The sequence below is a fragment of the Silene latifolia genome, chromosome 1 (assembly GCF_048544455.1).
Source record: "Silene latifolia isolate original U9 population chromosome 1, ASM4854445v1, whole genome shotgun sequence".
Taxonomy (NCBI): Eukaryota; Viridiplantae; Streptophyta; class Magnoliopsida; order Caryophyllales; family Caryophyllaceae; genus Silene; species Silene latifolia.
In genome coordinates, this window is record NC_133526.1 from 60,713,942 (window position 1) to 60,737,942 (window position 24,001).

The 24,001-nt window shown below is 37.4% G+C and overlaps 1 protein-coding gene and 1 long non-coding RNA gene across 3 annotated transcripts; one reads left to right on the forward strand and one right to left on the reverse strand.

Annotated features, from left to right (window-relative positions):
• The first annotated feature begins 13,813 nt into the window (after window positions 1-13,813).
• On the forward strand, window positions 13,814-14,954 carry LOC141647884 (protein FAR-RED IMPAIRED RESPONSE 1-like). Its single transcript, XM_074456252.1, has 2 exons — window positions 13,814-13,996; window positions 14,202-14,954. Exons 1-2 carry the CDS (start codon window positions 13,814-13,816, stop codon window positions 14,952-14,954), a joined length of 936 nt encoding a protein of 311 aa, XP_074312353.1.
• A 3,047-nt stretch (window positions 14,955-18,001) lies between these two features.
• LOC141606141 (uncharacterized) lies at window positions 18,002-23,971 on the reverse strand. Of its 2 annotated transcripts, none has more exons than XR_012526590.1 (9): window positions 23,916-23,971; window positions 23,764-23,810; window positions 23,027-23,111; window positions 22,213-22,370; window positions 21,983-22,054; window positions 19,943-20,107; window positions 18,695-19,425; window positions 18,505-18,534; window positions 18,002-18,348 (listed from the first exon to the last, which is right to left on the reverse strand). It is a non-coding gene; the product is annotated as an uncharacterized LOC141606141 (long non-coding RNA). The 2 variants fall into 2 exon arrangements; XR_012526591.1 differs by having other exon boundaries at window positions 23,764-23,860.
• Between the last annotated feature and the right edge of the window lie 30 nt (window positions 23,972-24,001).

Here is a 24,001-nt window from a genome sequence, read left to right on the forward strand (position 1 = left end):
GGGCTGGGAGAGCTGAGAGGTTGGTGGAGATGGCTCAGGAGAGAGTAGTTGAGAAAAGAAAGGCTGAGAGTGAAGGTGGTGGCCAATCTAGTCACAAGAAAGGCAACCACAATCGAGGCTAGAGGGTTTTCTTCCTGGGTCGTGGTTTAGTCTTTGGGGCTTCCTTAGGGCGTGGCCGTATGAGTGGTAGTGGTAGTTGGGGGATGACCTGCTATGGCTGTGGCGGTGTAGGCCACAAGAGACATGAGTGCACGAGTATGCCTGGATCTTTTCAGAGATCAGCTCAGGGGAGCTATTCTCAGGGGCCGGCACGAGTTATGCGAGCAATAGACCGTCTAGGTCATGGTCTAACCGGGAAGTCGAGCTATCGGGGTGGAGGTAACCGCAATGGTCAGTAATTCCTATCGAAACCTCTACGAACAACAACAACAATCGGGGGTCGGGTGCTAAACCGACCACATCACCAAGATCTTGTCCCAGGGAGGTGGACAAGACCGATGGAAAGTCATTTCATGATGGACAAGAAAGCAAATTGAGGATGATGCACATGTTATCACTGGTACTTTTCTTGTTAACGGTATTCATACCTTTGTTTTATTTGATTCGGGGGCGTCTCAGTCGTTTGTATCTTCGAGTCATGTTAAACGGTTGGGTTTGAGGGTATATGAGTCTGTAAGTGAGAAAGTTTTTATACCTTCGGGTGAGTCTGTATCTTGTGGGAGGTTGTATAGGGATGTACCTATGATAGTTGGGCAAGTTGATCTACCTGTAGATTTGCTAGAGTTTCCTTTTGACGGTTTTGAGATGATAGTCGGGATGAATTGGTTGGGAAAGTATAAAGCTAAGATAGATGTCATCAAAAGAAAGTATCTTTGAGAGGTCCTAAGGGCGTTAGTGTGTCTTATCGTGGGTTTCTTGTCAAACCCAAAGTCAAGTTGATTGCAGCTGTTACCTTGAAGTCCTATCTGAGGAAGGGATGCCCTTTGATCTTGTGCCATGTGAGAGATGACCGGATAGGGAGTCCGACAGTTGATCAGATACCAGTGGTGGGAGAGTTTGCAGATGTTTTTCCAGAGGAGATATCGTGGTTGCCACCGAAGAGGGAGATAGATTTCACGGTTGAGTTGAAACCGGGGACGGGGCCAATCTCTAAGGCACCGTACCGGATGGGTCCTAAAGAGATGGAGGAGCTCAGGAAGCAGTGGAATAGACTACAGGGATACATTAGACCTAGTGTATCACCGTGGGGAGCACCAGTTCTTTTCGTGAAAAAGAAAGATGGGAGTTTGAGGTTGTGCATAGACTACAGGGAGCTGAACCGAGTGACGGTGAAGAACAAGTATCCTTTGCTAAGGATAGATGATCTGTTTGATCAGTTGAGTGGTGCATCAGTCTTTTCCAAGATTGATTTGAGGTCGGGGTACCATCAGGTGAAGATTAGAGTGGTGGACATACCAAAGACAGCTTTCACGTCGAGGTATGGCCATTATGAGTATGTGGTGATGCCGTTTGGGTTATCTAATGCACCGGCTGTGTTTATGGATTTGATGAACAGAATCTTCAGACAGTTTTTGGACAAGTTTGTGGTGGTGTTTATCGATGACATCTTAGTTTACTCCAAGACTAAGGAGGAGCATGAGGAGCATCTGAGGATTGTGTTGTAGACTTTGAGGGAGCATGAGTTATATGCTAAGCTGTCCAACTGTGAGTTCTTGTTAGAGAAAGTTGCTTTTCTGGGGCATGTGATCTCTAAGGATGGGGTAGCTGTGGATCCGGCAAAGATTGAGGCAGTGACAAAGTGGGAAGCACCAAAGAATGTTGCTGAGATTAGGAGTTTCTTGGGTTTAGCTGGATACTACAGACGGTTCGTGAAAGATTTCTCCATGATTGCTAGACCTATGACAGCGTTGATGAGGAAAGAGAACAGGTTTCGTTGGGATGAGAGTTGTGAGATGGCGTTCCAAACATTAAAGGAGCGTTTGACCACAGCTCCTATCTTAGCATTGCCTGAAGGGATCGAGAACTTTGAGGTTTATACAGATGCCTCAAAGAACGGGTTGGGTTGTGTCTTGATGCAGAACGGTAAGGTGATTGCCTATGCTTCTAGGCAATTGAAGCCGTATGAGGAGAACTACCCTACACATGATCTAGAGTTGGGTGCAGTGGTGTTTGCTCTCAAGATATGGAGACATTACCTTTATGGGGCGACCTTTAAGGTATTTTCGGATCACAAGAGTCTCAAGTACATCTTCACTCAAAAGGAGTTGAACATGAGACAGAGGAGGTGGATGGAGCTGATTGGCGATTATGACATGGATATTATCTACCATGAAGGGAAAGCAAATGTTGTTGCAGATGCTCTAAGTAGGAAGAGTGTACATTCTTTGTGTACAGCTCTATCTTTGATGAGGTTGAGAGACGAGGTGGGGAGGTTTGGGATACATATGATGCAGAGAGGGGATGCCATGGGAGATTTGACAGTGCAGCCTGATCTTTATGATGATATTCGAGGTAAGCAGGCGTTGGATCCTAAGATAGTTGAGTGGAGAGCTGGAGTAGAGAAAGGGACAATGTCTCGATTCTCTATTCATACAGATGGTAGTTTGAGGTTTGACGGAAGGTGGTGTGTCCCTAATGATGAGGTGCTGAAAAAGACAATCATGACAGAGGCACATTATACACCGTATTCAGTACATCCAGGTGGTGACAAGCTGTACAAGGATTTAAAGAACACGTTTTGGTGGCCTGGGATGAAGAAAGAAACAGCTGAGTTGACATGCCAGAGAGTTAAAGGGGAACAACGACGACCACAAGGTAAGATTCAGTCTTTAGAGGTACCAGAGTGGAAGTGGGAATCCATTTCCATGGATTTTATCGTGGGTTTGCCAAAGAGTCAACAAGGTAACAACATGATATGGGTAATAGTGGATCGACTGACCAAGTCAGCTCACTTTGTGCCAATGAAAGATACATGGACTAAAGCACAATTGGCTATGGCTTATCGGAAGAATGTGCTAAAGTTACATGGAGTCCCTAAGGACATAGTGTCTGACAGAGATGCGAGATTTATCTCAAGGTTTTGGAAAGAGTTGCAGGAATCTTTGGGAACAACTTTGAAGATGAGTACAGCATTTCATCCTACGACAGACGGTCAGACTGAGAGAACAATCAAGACTCTTGAAGATATGTTACGAGCTTGTGTGATGGACTTTGGTGGTAGCTGGGAACAGAGGTTGGATTTGATAGAGTTTTCTTACAACAACAACTATCACACTAGCATTGGTATGACACCGTTTGAGGCTTTATATGGGAGGAGATGTAGGAGTCCGATTTGTTGGGGCGATAGTGCTGAGGCAGTGGTTCTAGGACCAGATATGGTGCATGAGATGGTTGAACAGATTAAGATGATCAGGGAACGGATGAGAGCAGCTCAGGATAGGCAAAAGAGATATGCAGATCTATATCGCCGGGATATAGAGTTTCAGGTTGGGGACAAGGTTCTTCTGAAAGTGTCTCCTATACGTGGGGCTGTGAGATTTGGGAAGAAAGGCAAGCTGAGTCAAAAGTTAATAGGGCCTTATGAGATCTTAGAGCGGGTTAGAGAGGTTGCATATCGTCTGGCTTTACCAGCTACGTTAGAGAGAGTGCATAACGTGTTTCATGTATCTCAGCTGCGGAGGTATGTGAGTGACCCGTCATATGTGTTAGAGGCAAAGAGCTTAGAGCTAGATGATTCCTTGTCATATCTTGAGGTGCCTAAGCAGATTCTTGACCGCAAGGTTAGGAAGACTAGGAGTGGTGAGACAGTTTTGCTTAAGATCCTTTGGTCTAACCACTAGTCTGAGGAAGCTAAATAGGAGGCAGAGGAGGCCATGAGAGAGCGTTACCCTTTCCTTTTTGATCAGGTATGTATGGTTACGGGGACGTAACCTTGTTTATTTTAGGGGGTAGGAGATGATCGCAAAGAGTTTTAAGAGTTTTTTTATACCTTTTTATGTTGTGTCGGTATGTTTGTTGCGGTTGAGTCGGGTTGAGTTTTGGTTAGTAACATGTTTTATGTTGAGTTTTGTTTTGGTTGTTGAGTCGGGAGTGTTGTAGGGTGTGTCTTTGTTTTGTTGTGGTTTGAACTTCGGGGACGAAGTTCTTTTTAAGGAGGGAAGACTGTAATACTACGGTTTTATGAGTCTCTGGGTACTCTATCGAGTGGGTCTTACTCTGTCGAGTAAGGGTGTGTTGCGTTTTAAAAATAGTTTCTGACCTGTTGGGTACTCGATCGAGTAACCTTGATACTCGATCGAGTAGGGGGCACTCGATCGAGTATCTCAGCTACTCGATCGAGTAGCCGGTTTATGGGGGGATGATTTGTCGGGTTTTGTTAATAATGCGATTTGGTATATAATTACTTCTGTCACTTTTCTTTAAACACTTTTATAAACCTAATCACTCTCAAAGAGAAAACAAACTACGTTCTTCGCATCAATCGCATTGTTGGCAAATCCCGGAGCTTGGAAGGTCGGAATTCGTGTTTCTTTATACCTTTGTAATCCTTGCGTCGAGGGTAAGATCTACGTACCGTTTTTATAGTTTTTCGTTAAAGTTAGTTAAACCCTAATATTGGGATTTGGGGGTTTTGTTGTGTTCCGTGATTGGTAGTGATTATATGTTTGTATGTTAGGAGGAGGATTCGTAGAAGAAGCCTTTTGATATCAGCTGTGAGATCGTCTGACTGTGTTGCTTTCCAGGTAGGGTTTCCCTACTCATTATTAGTCCCATAATGAGTTGTTGGTGTTTTGTGGTTGTTGAATATTATCATTCTCGTATTGTGACGATTGCTGGATTTGGTTGCTGATAGTAGTTGTGATTGTTTGTATCTATCTGTGTTCTTCGGGGCGCGTCCCTGGCTGAGTGGAGTCACTTGCGGGAGTGGCTTCACGCCCATTATTCGCCTTCTGTGGAACCCGCCACATAAGGGATGTGCACATTAATAAATTTGGGTTATTCGCTCGACGGAGATGAGTGGGGATTTGGTGGCTACAGCTGCAGTCCCCCACTGACGGCGTGGAGTGACCTGTTGCGATGGGCACTCTGGCAGGGCTACACACTTTAGTGTGTAGTCAGGATTGTGGAGTTGGGATTGGAGTTTGGAGTATATCTGTGATGATTGAGCTGTTTGTTTACTGTGTTGTTGGATTATATAAATTGTGTGATTAATACTGACCCCGTTTAATGTTTTAAAAACCGTGGTGATCCATTCGGGGATGGTGAGCAGTTATTGAGCAGGTATGAGTCGAGTTACATGGGATAGCTGGGATGTGCCACCATTTGATGATAGAGTCTTCCGCTGTAGCATGATTAGTTTATCAAACATTTCTTTTAGTTGTTGGTTTTGAGAACAAGTAACCATATTTTGATATTTGGTTTTGGATTGTAACCTTTCACTAAAGTTATTCTATTTAAATGTCGTTTCGTTATTGTCTTATGATTATCATTGCCTCGGGTAACCGAGATGGTAGCACTTCCATGCCTTAAGTGGTCCTGGTAAGGCACTTGGAGTATGGGGGTGTTACACATTCACTACCTTTAATAAATTTCATAAGTAAAAAACGTGTATGATATGAATAATTATAAACTAGAAACTATTACCTTTTTCGGTGTTGAGAAGAACGTCTGATCATCAACTACCTCAATCTCATCTTGTGTCACGGCATTTCTGGCTTCGTCTTCCTCTTCAACTGCCTGAAATCGATCCTAGGCTCCCATCTCAGTCTCCTTTGCCATTTCCTTCTCCCTTGCCATGTCCTCCTTGCCTTCTTTTTGTACATTAACACTTGTCCATATAACACGTACTGATTTTCCAAATCATATAACATATTGTATATAAGACTTAAATATTATTACCTCTTTTTCCTCCTCCTCCTCCTCCTTCTTCTTCTCCTCCTCCTCCTCTGCTTCCTTTATGACTTCTTGAACCATATCCAAATCTTCTTTTGATGGCTTTTCCCCAGTTTCCAACATTCTCAGCATCAACATGACCATTTTCTGTAGCTGTGTAGTAGAAATTAATGTCAGCATATATAATTATAAATTACGTTAGTTCAAATACAGTATTTATACGATTACCTTCTTGGAATCATCACCACTCATCATCCTTCGATTAGTTTTCCCAAAATACTTAGTGATACCAACATGCGTCGATACCCCTTTCACACGACCTGGATGCTCTGCTTTGCCGATTGCCCTAGCAAGAATGTCATCACGTCCTTGAGGCTTCCATTTTCCCTCCTGTACCTCCTTCACACAGATCCTCTACATACACAAAAAACCATTAAGCAACTAAATTTTATTTAAACTCACAATTATATAACTCCGACCACCAGTTTGATGTAGGAGTGACATATTAAGTCAAACTTACAAGTTTCTCTTTGATGTCCTTATCATATTCAGTTTCCGTCTTTCCGTTGACGACTGAATTTTCCAAGCTCTGCCTACAATTCATTCATCACATTGGTATCCTCTCAAAATATGTATGATTACTATGAACATATATAACATCCGACTAAAACACCTAATAGTCTAATACTATAAGAATTATGTACTTACAAGTTTCGTCTTAATCAATCTATAACCACCTCGGGAGTCGTAAAAGACGGTCGTTTTCTTTGAAATGTTCGCCTTGTTCCGCTCACTCATAGCCTTCATCAAATAAATTGTATCAAGAAACGTAAGCATGACCAAACACTAAACTAAGTACACTTCTTTACTTATTATTATTAAGTTACCTTAAACTTGTCAGGCTGCCTATAAGCGATATAGCTATCCCAATGGTCTTGACTGACATATGGATACTTTTTTGTTGGTGGTTTCTTGTTCATCTCCTCGGTTTCCTTGTTGAACAAGTGGTTCTCATCAATCTTTAACTTCCAAGAACTGAGGGCTTCCCCTGTCTTTTTTTTAAGGTACTTATCATACTTTTCGGGGACAACGTAACCTAACTGCATATATGATGAGCATAGTTGGTTCAAGTGTTTTGGCTAATACACATATCAAGTAGTAACTTAATTTCAGCTAAAGCATTTATTATTGTATATACATACCTTTATTCTTTTTATTAGCATGGTGTTCTGTATTTTACTCAACTCACTGATACACGGCGTACCGAGAGGCACATACTGTCTTACACAACAACCAATCCAACTCGCAAAATACCCGGCATTCTCACCATATGGCAGCCCCGTATCTTTATCCCATTGTAAAGGATTAGGTATCTTTGAATTTATTGCTTCTAGGGAAACCCTGTGGCGCATTCGACCCGCAGTGTGTTGCAAATTATTCTCATCACCTGAGTCGTCCCCTGACGTATTTCCATCGTTTCTTTTCCGCTTTTCGACCATATCTAAAGCAGAAATTAATAAACAAATAATAACAATGCATACTTATAATAACAAACAAATCTCTAGAGAGGAGGATTTATTACTTCTTTAAAGAGGAGTCTCCGGGTTGATCTGACAGCGGCAATGGCGTTGACGACGATAATTGCGACGGCGATGGGGTAGGCTGGTGGTTGAGGGGAAGCTCAGTGTTTGAGGATATTATGTGGGGGAGGGGAAGCTCAGAGTATATATGTGTGAATAATACAACACTTGTAAGACCTTGTTTACTGGAAAGTAATAAACACAGTATAAGAAAAACCGTTGTATTTTGTTTACAAACAGACAACGGTTTTGTTTGAAGCCGTAATTGATTAGTATTATCTACAATGAGTTAGAAATAACCGTTGTCTTAAAGATTTTCATTTTGTTTGATTTTTCCGCCAAGAATTAAAGCATCATTTTTATATACATAACAACGGCCTGAACCGTTATAACTGTATACCTCCTGAACAAAGGTTTAGCTATAATCGTTTCATTTTATATTTCATTTTGTTTGATTTTACCGCCAACAAATAAAGCATCATTTGGTATATGCCAGATAATTACAATATGTTTCTTAGAAAATCTTGCTTATTTCCATTAATTTAAAGGATTACAAGTTTATACATAAAGAGTACAAACTACCACCATACATAATAAACAAGGTAATAAGAAATTAGAAGAAGAAATTTGACAACTAACTTAAGTCATGCCTCATTATTTTTGAGTTCTACGATATCCATGGTTAACTTCTTGCATTCTTCTTTTGCCTGCAATATGTCACTGTCATTTCCCCGCTTCGATTTTTCAAGTTGATGGAGTATACTTCTCACTTGAGTAATCTCGATATCCATGCTCTTTTTCTCATTCACTAACATGTTTATAACCTTTCTCTGCCACTCAGTCATTGGTTCATCAACCCACTTGAAGTAATTGCATCCATGCATTTTAGTCTCGGGATTATAAAATTTGCAAGTAAGAAACTTTCTTTTCGGATTTTGCAGTCCAAGAAGTCCGCAATGCTGCCGGAACTGAGCAATTACATGTCCCTGTTGACATAGAGGAAGAAGAAGAGCTATCACTTGACATAATTTGAGTAATAAGAGAGAGAAAGAAAGAAAGAAAGAAAGAAAGAAAGAAAGAAAGAAAGAAAGAAGGTTATTTAAAATCTATGTTATTTAGCAATTGCATAATCTAACACGGTTCTTATACGAACCGTTGTAATTATATTATTAATATCTTCAAATTTCCATTTATTTTTAGAGGTGTTTATATTCTAACACGGTTCTTATGCACTACCGTTGTCATTATATTATATGTTATTGTAATTAATATAGCCTAAATCATTATTATTCTTTCATTCATTTGTCTGTTCGCAAGTTATTTAAAATCTATGTTAATAAGCATTTGCATGTAATAAAGAGTAGAACTATATATTAAAACAGTACAACAAGCAAAAAAAAGGAAACATAATAAAAAATAAAAAACCACAAAAACAAACAGCTAACTAAGTAAATTAATTAAACACACTAACAAGAGTTTGACTAGGAGGTGGGTACTGAGGATAAACTTGACTATAAATCAAGCTTACTATATCAACATCAAGACGGTGATCAAAATGAGGCACTTCTTCGTCTTCCCATGATTTTAGTACATTAATAAACCTGTACGAAATGAACCTTCTCATCAGATGAGCATCCTCAGCAGTGGCAACCCACAAGTAAGGCCCAGCGTGTACATAACGATCCTTAGGGTTGTCGGCATAAAAGTCACTTTTGTCCCTTTGATGGTCACGTGATGCATACCCTGCAGCGAGTTGTTTTTCTTGGCGAAAATCGTCAAGACCATCCCCTCGAAACTCGATCAGAGCATATCCAAGAAACCCACGACCAGAAATCCAAGCCAGGTGGATTGCCCTAACATTTGAAAACCCATTCTCAATAAGGATGTCCCTAAATGGGGTAAGGCTCTTAAAATCTGGCTTCCCAACAGCATCGCGTATGAATGGGAGATTGTGAATTATGCACGTAATCGGGTTGATATAGAGGGTTACCGATTGCTGAGGAGGTGTGACTGCGGATGATAAAGACGACGACATTTTAATTATGATATGTATTTAAAAAGTGAAGTAGAAAAGTTAGTAATAATAATAATAATAATAATAATAAAGTGATTCTTATTGTTACTGCAAATGTGATGCTATTTATAGTATAATAAAGGTATAATTAATTAGATTAATTTCATCCATATGTTACATTCAAACTTGTATTAATTGTGCATGCATGCATAAGGTGAATAATGGTCAAACAACCAATAATAATAGGGCATGCATTGGTAAAAACACAAACTTTTCAGTTTTTACAGTGGATCTGTATTTACAACGATTATAAGAAAAACCGTTGTTTATTGGTGTAATATGACAACGGATTTAAAATAACCGTTGTTGATATATGTAATATGATAACGGCTTAACAAAGAACCGTTATCATTTTGTGTACATACGGTCAAACAATCAATACTGTAACTTTGAATCAGAAAATGTATAAGTTACAAGGCATGCATTAGTCAAATCAAAAACACTGGAAAATCACAAATAATTAAACAATTTATTTTAAAACGGGTTATGTCCCACCGTTGTTGATATATGTAATATGATAACGGCTTAACAAATAACCATTATCATTTTGTGTTATACATATGGTCATACAATCAATACTGCAACTTTGAATCAGAAAAAGTAAAAATTACATGGCATGCATTAGTCAAATCACAAACACTGGAAAATCACAAATAATTAAACAATTTATTTTAAAACGGGTTCTGTCCAACCGTTGTTGATATATGTAATATGATAACGGCCTAAAAACGAACCGTTATCAATCCGTTGTATTTTTCCTCTTTGGAAAACGGTTTTGTGGATAACCGTTGTTAGATTATATGTTTAACACGGTACAGTGAACCGATTCTGATTTAACTTGTACCGTTTCCACATTCCAATTCTTACCTTGTTAAGTTTCCAATTCTTATTTTATTATTATACCGGTTCCAATTCTTATTATTATCTTATTATACTGTTTCCAATACAACCAAAACTCATATATATATATATAGTGTTAAGTTCTAATAAGTCCTTCATAATATTTGAGTCCCTAAGTCTTTATTAGAGCCATAGGATCCTCTAAATGAACCGTCTGGATGAAGTTTCTAATATAGGGTCTTTAGGCGTTGGAAAAAAAAGGAAAATAGGATTAGCATGAGAGAGGGAGTTGTGTCAGGGGACAAAGCTATTACCCACTGTTTATTGTCAACATGCATGTACTTTCTATTACACTTCCTCAACACAATATCAGCAACAACCACCAAATTAAAAATGCACAAAAAAAAACATCAAATTTCTTCCTCTCTTTCATGGCGATAACATCCCAAAAACCGCCCTTCAACTAAATTTAAAATCCCGTTTCAACAAGAACAACAATTTGCCAACAAGAACAACAATTTCATATCTCCTGATAATCTTACATGGTCATAATTTGTAGCAAATAAAGTTATTTGTTTTGATCCTACCATTTTCAGCATATCAAAGGTACACGAAGATGTTGAGTCAAGAACAACAACAAGCCTGATAAAGTGCGTACTCCAACATCAACAATGGCTGACATGCAAGTTGTAACAGTGATCGATGGTAATTATTAACATTTAATAATTTTTTATCTGTTTATGTTTTAAAAATCTAAACTCTCTATATTAAAAATGAAATACTTTAAAACAATGAACATACATATGAACAAGTTTTGTAGAGCAAATTTTGTAGAGTGTAGAGCAAGTTTTGTAGAGCAAGTTTTGTAACCTAATTCATGTACAGTGTAACATTCTTGACATCAATGTGTATTGTTTGTATTTTGTTGGATTGTTTGTATTTTGGTAATAGGTTTAAATTTGACTTTAGGTTCAAATATTACATTTTTTCCCGCTGAAATTTACGTATCAACACGTGAGTTTGAAAATACGCTTTTTGTTACTTGAAATTAAACATATTTCAGTTAAAATTACAGTTTAAAATTAGAGTTACATAATGGAAAAGTTAAAAATATTCTATTGCAGAAATGGATAAGTTACACTTTAATTTACTGAAGTTACAATTTTCTTGATTAAAGTTACACTTATTTGGGTGAGTGCTTGAGGTAGTCTTTGGCTCTCTATTTATGACACCAATCTATGGAATTACACTTTTATTATCTAACATTACACTTTTGTTAATTACAGTTATACTTATTTGGAATTACGCTTTTGTCTGTTAGAATTACACTTTGATCTATTAAAATTATACTTATTTATATTGTCTTTGAAATTACGCTTTTTATTGTTAAAATTACACTTTTGCCTGTTAGAATTACACTTTGTTCGATTAAAATTACACTTATTTATATTGTGCTGAAATTACACTTTTGATTGTTAAAATTACCATTTTGATTGTTAGAATTACACTTTTATATTGCAGTCACACATATTTATATAGTCTTTGAAATTTCGATTTTATGTTACGATTACACTTACGTATATCATTCATTTACAGCTCAGATGCAACTGAACTGATTATCAGAAAATCATTATCCTTTATAACTGTAGGGTGTGTCATGTAGTTAGCCTTTTACTACAATTACACTGATTTGGAATTACAGTTTTTCCTGTTAGAATTACACTTTGTTCTATTAAAATTACACTTATTTATATTGTGCTGAAATTACACTTTTGATTTTTAGAATTACAACATTGTCGACTAGAATTACACTCTTATTCACTGAAGTTACACTTTTGTTTGTTAAAGTTACCCCTAATGTTTAACTTACACTTTAGGTCTGGATGACAGTTGTACTTTTTGTTGTCTTTTGTTTAAATTACAATTTTCTTTATTAAAATTACATATTTGTTCTCTAAGATGAAGCTTGTGGAGAATATTGTTTCAATCATTGATGAATCTTTGCTCAGGACAATAGCAAAAAAAAGCCAAATGAGGAGGAATTTTGCAGGGTAGTGGAAGAAAAGTTTACACCATATATTGGGCAGGAATTTTTGGAAATCGAGGAAGCAGTAACATTCTATAAGATCTATGCAATTGCTTGTGGTTTCGATGTACGGAAATACACGACCAAAAGATGGCGTGACGGGGAAATCAAGTCAAAGCTGTTGGTTTGCAACCGAGAAGGGTTCAAATATAAAAAAGAAATAGAGAGAAGTGGGCGGCAGGATGGGGTGCGAAAGCACAAAGTCGAGCGCGTGGGATGCAAAGCGAGGATTCGACTATTTCTCAAGAATGGGGGTTATTCATTGATCGCTTTCATGCAGGACACAACCATGAGCTCATATCGGCCCGGGATAGAGAGTTTGAAGTGTCATGCAACTTAACAGATTACCACAAAATGATTATCCTTTATAATTATAGGGTGAGTGCTTGAGGTAGTCTTTGGCTCTCTATTTATGACACCAATCTATGGAATTACACTTTTATTATCTAACATTACACTTTTTTTAATTACAGTTATACTTATTTGGAATTACGCTTTTGTCTGTTAGAATAACACTTTGTTCTATTAAAATTACACTTATTTATTTTGTGCTGAAATTACAGTTTTTATTGTTAAAACTACACTTTTGATTGTTAAAATTACACTTTTTTATATTGCAGTCACACATATTTATATAGTGCTGAAATTTCAGTTTTTATGTTATAGTTACACTTACGTATATCATTCATTTACAGCTCAAATACAACTGAACTGATTAACAGAAAATCATTATCCTTTATTATTGTAGGGTGTGTCATCTAGTTAGCCTTTTATTACAAATACACTTATTTGCAATTACACTTTTGCTTGTTAGAATTACACTTTGTTCTATTAAAATTACACTTATTTATCTTGTGCTGAAATTACACTTTTGATTGTTAAAATTACAATTTTGATTGTTAGAATTGCACTTTTTTATATTGCAGTCACACATATTTATATAGTGCTGAAATTTCAGTTTTTATGTTACAGTTACACTTACGTATATCATTCATTTACAGCTCAAATGCAACTGAACTGATTATCAGAAAATCATTATCCTTTATAATTGTAGGGTGTGTCATGTAGTTAGCCTTTTATTACAATTACACTTATTTGGAATTACACTTTTTCCTGTTAGAATTACACTTTGTTCTATTAAAATTACACTTATTTATATTGTGCTGAAATTACACTTTTGATTTTTAGAATTACACCTTTGACAGTTAGAATTACACTTTTTTATATAACGCTTTTTAAAATTACACTTATTTGGGGCATCATAAAGATGTTTCATATGCTGATGCCTTAAAGTATATCATTCATTTACAACTGAAGATAGGAGCAACGAAGACATACAAAATGTTGAAAGAACACGTCAATGGTTTTGAGAACATTGGAGCTAGCCTAAATGATTTTAAGAACTTTCACAGAAATGTGAAATGTTACATTCATGAACGGGATGGCCAATTGTTCATAGATCACTTTAAGGAAATGGCTGTAAATAAGGAAGGGTTCTTCTTTGACTATGATGTTGACTCGACGGTAGCTTGAGTAGAGCTATTTGGGCTGAAAGTCTCTTTGCAAGAAGGAATTACTCTGCTTTTGGGGATTGTGTGTCGTTCGATCCAACGTATACAACCAACAAGTATGATATGACCTTCACACCGTTCACGGGTGGATAACCATAAGCGGTCATGTCACATTCAGTGCGACCCTTGTCGCACATGAGGACGCTGATTCCTTTCAGTGGGTTTTGAAACGTTTCCTGGTGGCAATGGGTGGAAAGGAGCCTAATTATATTATTACCGATCAGGATCCATGCATTTTGAAAGCGGTGCCACTTGTGTTCAAGAAAGCGAGGCACCGATTTTGCATGTGGCATATCATGAACAAAGTGCCTACTAAGTATGGGGTGACAAGAGAAGATTATATTGTATTTATAAGGAAAATAAATACCATTATATGGGATGAGGACATTGAAGCTGCAGAATTCGATGCCAGATGGGAAGAGATAGGCGAAGAACATGGACTCAATAACATTGACTGGTTTAAGGAAATGTTCTCGAAAAGGAACCAGTGGGTAATGGCACATTGCAGGGACCTAGAGATGGGAGCTGTTATGAGGACGACCCAAAGATCAGAGAGTGAAAATAGTTTTTTTAAAAGATTTGAGGGCAAATCAGGTACATTGCTTGAGTTTTTGCTGCGTTTTAAGAGTGCTATGAACCAACAACGGCATACGCATAAGAAGCTTGACAACGAAGACAAGCACACTTCTCCTAAATTGGAGACGCATTTGGCTCTTGAGGCTGACGCTGCAAAGGTGTACACTCATAAAGTTTTTAAGGAGTTCCAAGAGGAGGCCAAGTATTCGATTGATACATGTAAGAGTAGAGGTTTTGCCGAAATCGACTCTTTAGAGGTGACTACTCTAAGAGATGCAAGCAGGGACAGGAATTACGATGTTACATACTGCCCAGGTAAAAGCCTTGAGTACTGAAGTTCTGATCTTTTTCCTGGTTGAAGTTACAATATAGTGACACTTAGTATGTTTAAAAGTTTAATTCTAGATAAAAAAATAAACACCTTATGGAAAGAAAGTATAACTTCAACGAGACTATGTAAATAAGTGAGACTGTAATATTAAAAAGTGTAATTCTAGCAGACAAAAGTATAATTTTAACAATCACTAGTTGTCTCTCCGCGCGCGTTGCGCGCAGAGATCCAAGATGCGTTTTGTTTAGTTGTCGAAGTTATTCTGTTTACGTCTAATGTTAACTGCGGCCTCCTTATTGTTGTAACACCCCAAGTTATTGAGAGTAAGGTTGTCCTACATCGGGGAATTGAGGAGGTTGTGATATGTTTATAAGGGATTCCACCCACCACTTAGTAACAAGGCCTTGTGCTTTTGGGCTTAAGTGAGGACAAGTAATGGGCCCAAAGGTACATATCCCATCTTATTGGGTTGTGTTACGACCGTGGTGGGTCGGGTTGTTATAAATGGTATCAGAGCGACCGTGTGGTGAGCCCATGGTCGGGAGTACCCGGGTCACACATCTAGTGGGGGAGGATTCTGGGCTTGGCTGCGGTCAAGTTGAAGGCACAACGAGGACGTTGTGTTCTTTAAGTGGGGGAGATTCTAACACCCCAAGATATAGAGAGTAAGGTTGTCCCACATCGGGGTATATGTTTATAAGGGATTCCACCCACCACTTAGTAACAAGGCCTTGTACTTTTGGGCTTAAGTGAGGACAAGTAATGGGCCCAAAGATACATATCCCATCTTATTGGGTTGTGTTACGACCGTGGTGGGTCAGGTTGTTATAATTGTACCGTATTGTTGTTTAGTCTGTTGCAGATTTAGACACACTCTATTTATTTCTTCTTGACATATTTGGTAATACATACCCACATGTATCCCAAAGCAAAGCATCTGTTGCACTAAGAAACTACATACTGAATTAATTTTGTATGATCCATAGCAAAGGCACCGTAATGACCTTTTACAAACAGATGCATATGTCGTAATTAAATAGTTGTCATGTTCGTTGTGAAGTTTTGTAATCATTTTTAGTCGAACAGAACATCTCTTTTTCTCCCGGTTCATTGTTCTATGTTAGTATGTTACTTGAAAATTAAAAATACTGAAGTCTCGTACGCAATTCTCATAATCGATCGAATGAGTATGAGAATTAACATTAATAATACATGGAGGTTAACTTTGATGCACTTAACTTGGTTCATTGAATAGAGATATGAAATTAAAACAATTGAAAAATTAGTTTGTGTTGAATTCGGTGCATTTAACGTAGGATGTTTCAAGTTGACCATTAGTCTCCAAATTCTTAAATTTAAGAGGATGTTTCACATTGACCATGGTTCTTCAAAATCTGGAAATTAACACATGATTCTTCACTCTTGCATTCTTACTCTTCTGATGGTACTATTCGAATTTGGGATTCTCGAACTTTCCAACAAGTTGATTATCGTCTCCATTCCCATATATTGTTATCACTTTCCCGTTCTCCTCCTTCTTCCTTTTCCCCTTAGTCGTTGGCTCAACCTCCTTATTCTCTTTCCATTGCCCCCACTCCTTAATGACTTCCCACTTCTTATTTTCATCTCGTTCTATCCATCTAATTAATCCTCGTTTTTCTCCCTCTCCCACTTTGCTTTAGCTCTCCTCCTCTACTTTTCTTTCCCCTTCATTTCCGCATCCTTATCCTTCTTCCCAACCATTTTCTATTTTCCTAAAATTTACAAACATAATCATTTAGTAACAAATACGGTTGCACAATTTCTAAAAATATACATAGCAGTAATTCAACAATCGTTGTTGTGCAAAGAGTCGTCTTACTTGAAGCAATAATGGCGTGAGGAGATACTAAACGTCTTAGCAAGCATTTTTGTTGAAATTGAATATAAATCATTATCTCATCTCTCTCTCTCTCTCTCTCTCTCTCTCTCTCTCTCTCTCTCTCTCTCTCTTCGGTGCTGCCACCTCCTTCTCATCATTATTCCCCTATTTCACGCTTACCTTCATCTCTTGTTATCCTCTTTTCTCTCATTCTTATTCGTCGCTGCTTTCTCCTTATTCTCCTGCTCATCCCTTCATAGAAAAACCTTCGTAAAATCTAAAAGTAGAAAAAATCCCTTAGTCAACTTATTAAGACTCTATTTTCTCTCGAGCAATAAACATTCTTGTCTTCTTATTTAAAGATAAATAGGCAATAAAAGAAAGAGAAATTAATAGCGAGAATTGTCGCTCAAAAATAGAGGCTTGAGGGAACATTTCTTCACAATTCTCCCACATGTAACATGAATTTGTTTTGCTAGTTTCATCGAAGACTCGCCGTAAAATGCATAAAATAACCATCGTACAATCATTCTTTAGCCTAAGTTAGTTCAAGCGGTATGGACTCTCTTACTTCACTCATGAAGTTGGGGGTTCGAATCTCACCTGCGGCATAAGATACGCTCATTTGAAAAAAAAAAAACTTCTTTAACCTAGCATTATTTTAGATTATTGGGGCTTCACTGGCATGGAGAACTTATACCATGGATGTTGGGTGGAGATGCAGGTCTTTATTATGAAAGCAGGTCACTATGACTGTTGTGGCAGGCTTAATGTACTACATTTAGGAGAGTAGGAATCAATGCAGGGTGGAGATGTGTGTTCCTCGCCCTTGTGTTGCTGTTAAGAAGATTCAAGAGAGCATTAGGGGCCGGTTGAAAGCCATAGATGTTTGTAGTATGAGCAGATGTGATAAGCAGTGGTTTAGACTGAAACATTTGATGTGATTAGGCTAGATATGATCTAATGAGAAAGTACGCTAAGTAACATGTATGTTGTAATGGTTTCTATTGCATATTAATGAGAAATTCACATTTCGCCCAAAAAAAATGACATCAATGTTCTATTACCTCTAACTCATATACTTAAGGAACTATTTCATAAATTTCGTTTATTCATATAAAAAAATTGGCTAGCATAAACAAAGCCTTTAAGAGCCGTACCTTAAATTACTTGCCATTTGCACATAAAAAAAAAACATTACCTACAAACTTAATAGATTTACACATTAGTGAGCAATATAATTAAAATATCACAAGTGTGCAAATCTAGAGCGACTTTCCTACAATATATATAGGCAGGAAAAGAGGCTTCGGAAAATAAATGACATCTTGGAGTAACCAATTCACGTTAAAGGCGCCCATAGTCTAATGCTTTACCCCCAACTAAAAAAGAAAAAAAAAACTCTAGCTCTTTATTCCGTATGCGTTTTGTTCCTCTCTGGATCTTTCATTATTTGCACTCTTGTAGTCTCTAGGTACCCTATAATTATCCTCTGTAAGCCATGTTTGCCAATTGTTCGATGAACCCGATGGCTCTCCTACCATACATACACCAAACCAAAAATGAATTAGTAGTGCATTAATCTAGGAAGGAAAAAAAAAAATCTAAAGAAAAAGTACGTCTCACTATAGTAAACATTCATATGTTAAAAGTACAGAGAATTAGAAACTTGTAGAGAGATACCAATACATACCTATAATAAACTGGAACAAAATTTTGTTTCCTGGCCAAAGAAGAATTTATTTAAATCCCTTGGAACCAGAATCAATTATTCTAACAAGACAAACTGATGATATTTCTTTCCTATGAATGGGAAGTCGAACTTGTTTGAACATGACTAATTATATCTCGTATCTGAGTAAAAAAATGAAATTTGGCCTTACCAAGTGGTATGTATTGACCCGTCTTAAGCTTAAGACGGATAGTACTGTCTTAAGAAAGACTTACTGAAAAAACAGCACAAATCTGCCCACACAAAGTAAATGACTACTTCAAGACAAGCAAAAATAAGACCTCTAGCCTATATTCCGACCAGAACTTATCGAAGATTGCTGGATGTTAAGTTTTAAGTTTTAAGCACACGGTTAAAACCCTGAAATGCATTGTTAAGATAAGCATAGAAGAACCTTGTCGTAAGTCCGACACTAATTGCAAGAGCCAGTCGGAGGGGACTGGTTGGTGCTTGATGTGAAATACAAATGACCAGCAACTCCTCTGCGAACTGGTAGGCTTAGTCCCAGCCTGCACTAACCTTAGCTTTCATCTTGGAATCAATCTTCTTCTATTCCAAACCCTTAGCCGTCAATACTACCTCTCTAAGCCTAACCGCCTCAAGCAGGTTAGTCATATTAACCTTCATTGCTAGCACCCCTTCCTTCTCTTTACCACCACCATTCATACCTCCTCATTGTGGCAACTTGATTGGAATTTTAACCAAAATTAAAATCCTTTTTACCCAATTTAAATAATCTAACAATTTCACCCTCATCCTATGAGTGAAATACGATGGGATCACCTGGAACAATAAGCAAAGGAAGGGTAATACCTAAGAAGGCGTAGAGTTTGCCGAATTGGAGCCAAAAGAGAACCACTCAGGTAGAACCAACGATTTCCACTGCAGCAAAAGTTGAACAATTTAGTAAAAGAAGACAATAATTAGGATGATTAGGATAAAATTCAATGATTAGAATGAAATTCAAATTAGATAGATGACGAAATCAGTATGTGAAAAAGCATAGTACTGAACATTCAAAGTATAGAGACAATAATATTTCCAAACTCAAACCCGAGATGATGTGACTCGCTTTAACCCGAGTAACCGACTGACAAGTGACATCTCTAGGTCAAACTAATTCCAAGCAAAAAGTTAGTGATGAACAAGTGGAATACAAATTGGATCTGCATCCCAATGGGTAAACTGTAAGCAAGTTGTTTATTATGCTTTTAAACTTTGAACCAGAAAGAATAGTGGCTCAAAGGGTCGATATCAGTTACCACTCAACAGTTTTTTTACCGAGGACAGGTGATCTGATGCTATCAGCCTCCAGCCAAGGTATATCTGTAAACCTCAAAAAACGATAATCTTAACAAACACTCTAATCCTCAATCTACAGCTAGAAATTCAAAGAAACCTGAAAGTCGAGGAGAGAAGCACATCTGTGGTTTCATCAAAAGAATCTAATCCTTTGATAAGCAGCGATTGCAGGAGCACTTGAAACCAAATCCATTGAGTAGGACATTCTGACGAGCATCAAAATCCATACTTGCGTCAATGTAACATATGCAAAGCTCTTCACCTGCAAGAATTACGCAGGAGACACACTACATTCAAACTCAAGTACTGACTCAAAAACACTAAAGAACAAATGTCCTTGGAAATATGCTAATGTTTATCAGGTATTCAGGTTCTTTGTTATCCAAGTTATTTCCGTCAAAAAATTTAAAATAATCTTGGGATCTGCTATAGTTGGCTCTACTAAAAAATCCAATTAGAGTCACTCGGAGAAAAAACGAAGTTGGATCGAACTATCAAAACTCCTCCAACTACTAATGTGCATGGACGAATAACTTGACCAACACAAAATTAACACACATGGAAACTCCATTAAATCATTAATGTTAAACTTGGCTTCAATTTGAGGGAGTAGTTTTAAGAGCCAAAGAGAACGACACTCCTAGTATAAACTGTCAAGCACAGACATTTTCATAAAGCTTCAATCAAATTCAATTAAATAGCTCGTCAATTGAAACTGAAGTAATCAGTAAAGAAAACAAAAGTATTGGTCCCTAAGAAAAGGAGCATTACATAAACGATCCCTAGAGGAAGGTAGAAGTCATAGTCGGCAAAGTGTCAAACGCATAAATCTCAGTGAGGTAAAATCAAAATATCATGTACTCCATACTACATTATGTCGTAAAGCCGCACACAACACGAAGCTAATGTAAGGTAATCTACTTGCCTCTTCCAATGTCCTTGACACCACAAATTTGTTCCTCTCCCATAGCCAGTTCAATTCCGATCCGCAACTCGGATCTCCGTATCGTGAATTATTCTTCTACTCCCGTCCCAAACAGTAAACACTCACACCAAAAGGGATTAAGTACATCCAAATATGCACAAGTATTCTAGATGTGTGTGGAAAGCATTAAATAATTGAAAGGAAATTTTATGGTGGGCGTAAGAAACATATATATGGGGTACTATATTAGGCATTTTCATTACTCTAAGCAGCGAAGGGATATCCTTGTTTATGCAATTAGCAATTCCAAGTCACAGATTGACGTCCCATTTGTAAGGATAACAAGAAGCTTGGATTCGTTAAAAAAATTGCAAGAAAATGTTCACACAAACTGATGGTTCCTGCCACACCATTTGTTAAAGGACAGATCCAATAGCCACGCCTCTAATGACCTTTATCACGACAGAATGCGGATGAGGGAAAGAGGAGAACAGCATAACAGCATATATGTAAACCGTAAAGATAAAAGTGGGTTTCAAAGCTTTCAGTAACAAGGAGTACACACATAGCCTTTGATTAAGCATGATTTAAAAACAAATTGTTCATCAATTCTCCTTAACTAAGTGTAGTTTTTGTTCCATGAAAATCAAACAGTTTTATAGCTTTTGATGAGGACCAATTCAGAATAAACGACATGTTGTACTCACTGCCATTATTTATAATTTCCGAGTATTCGATAGTGACTCAATTATACACCATCTATATAAGAACCAATTAAAAGACCCAACTAAAACCAAAAAGGGTGAGCTACTGTAATATATTTGTGAGATTTCATATCAGCTCGTGTTCCATAGTAATGAGTAGAGTAGTATATAACCCGGCACTTACAAATTGAAATTCTCAATCCATTAAATTTTACATTTGAAAATAAAGACAAAAGGAGCTAGATTTTATACCCCTGCACAACGAACTATCGTAAACACAGTTAGACAAGCATACTTGATTTATTCCACAATCTTTAAAATGCACCACATATGATAATTTTAAGAAATGCCTACGTAATTTGGTACCAACTAATTGTCTATACCAATGTAGCTGTATATTATATGAGCTACCCAGTCAAAAACTTTAATATGCAACATGAATTTTGATTTAGTAAGCAAATGCAAGAGTAATAACAGGCTAAGTTACTCTGATCAAGCTGATACATACCTAAGTCGCTCCTTTTTTTCATTTTTCGGACATATCACTCTCTTCATCAAAGTTTATCGCTGCTTTCTCAACCTGTAGAAATAAATATATGAAAATAAACCAATATGGCAAAACGATATTCCTCCTCGAATTATCAATTGTTGCCCCACTTCGTACAACCATTAATTGATTTAGTAAACGAACATTCAAAGTATAGAGACAATAATATTTCCAGAAGAAAGTGAACTAACCTTCAAATCAATCGATCAGTGATGGTCCAAGTTCAAATTGAGGCGATTACAACCATTGATGATGCAAATGAACTCGCTTTGCTTCCCCACTTCGTAAACAACCAACAAGCCAATGTTGTCAACCTCTCTCCACCATCATAAGCAAAGTCCCTTCCAACCTATTGTGTACAAACTCCAAAAAATAAGAACTTTTTGCAGTACAGGAAGAAAGAACCAAGCCAATCACAAATCAAAGTATGAACAAACTAAACCATTTTCTAGGGAGCCCGTGTAGAAGGAGAAATAATGATAAGATGATTAGAAAATAAGAAATAATGAGAGATGATTAGAGATGCAGAAAAGGAGAATGAAAGAGTAGAAACTAATCAGATCTAGGAAAGAAGGAGAATGAGAGACGAAGAATCAATGGAGAGATGCAAGAGAGAAGCAATAATAAAAGAAGATTAAAGAGCAACAACAGTGCATAGACTGTTTCTCACGTGAGCCGCATGAAAGTTACTGGCCTACTGTTCACAAGCAACTAATTTTCACAACTTCAGACATTTATAAGGGTTGTAGAAATGCAGCCAATATAGACTCAAAATACGATTGTGGTAAACTTACAAACCTGAACAACTCTGCCAAGACCGAGAATACCTCGTGACGACCAGTTCGAAGATCAAGGCTAAAACCAATACTTATTACAACCATTAAAGACAGGCTATACTATATAAGTCAAAGTGTCATATAGTCAACTTTGTACGTTTTTCTGCAACTTAAGGGACCGAGACTACATGAAATATCATGGCTGCTACTTTTAGCATAAATATTTCACCTGCCAAGAATTCTCCATCTTCACCCTGTGATTAATGTCTTTCGTCCTCATTCTTTCTGTCCGAACAATCCGCCCTGAATCATCCCTGCGCAAGGCAAGAAGTAAACAGACTTTGAATGTGCATCCAACATTCTAAAGCTAGTCAATCTCCTATGGCACTGTCTCGCAAATAAAAGACATACAATGAATAGAGTTGGATTGATGTATTAATGGATAATGGAGTGGCCTCACAAAAACTATTGTGTGAGACTGTCTAGTTTGAGAACATGTATGAGAACATGTAAATTTGAAGTCTTCTGGCAATGACGGATGTGAGTCCGACACAAAATGTACTTTATATGATACAAGTATACAACGAACGATTTTGACTGATATTGGCAGACCGATAACAGTTCATAAAAAACAAATTACTGATAGGTAAAACAAATTCTATCACAAAGCTAGTGTTAAGAATTTTTTCTTCATGGATCACATTGATGGTGACAGCCACCGTACATTCTTTCTTTTTTCAACAAACAAGTAACTACATGTTGCAATGTCTTTTTTCGAGACAAAAAAAAAGTAATTATACATGCTATCCCCTAAGCACAGGAAAGAGCAGTACATGGAGTACACAACTGAGCCAACACTCAGCAGATGCAACAAGTACATAAAAACGGTCCATACATAAAAGAAGATTAAAAAAAACGATAAAGAAAAACTGAAAGATAATACTTTGCAACAGATGAGTAATTTACCGAAAACCAACGACAACATAGGGAACACCAGCAAAATATGATTGGATCTGAAAAAGTGATTTCAACAATATTTGATATCAGATGGCTGTCAGCTGATCTCAAAGACAGAAACTCAAGATTGTTGGCATAATAAAACAATAAACTAAGCTTACCCAAAATTTGAGTAACTTCTCCCTCTCATATCTTTTTTCAGTGTGATATTGCAACTGCCAATCAACAGTCCCAAGATAAGTTTTTT

What these genes read in the sequence shown, in the direction of transcription:
- LOC141647884 (XM_074456252.1), top strand. Translation starts at nt 13,814, where the DNA reads ATGTTGAAAGAACACGTCAATGGTTTTGAGAACATTGGAGCTAGCCTA. An exon ending in ACTATGATGTTGACTCGACG is followed by an intron (nt 13,997 to 14,201) that starts GTAGCTTGAGTA and finishes GATTCCTTTCAG; the next exon opens with TGGGTTTTGAAACGTTTCCT.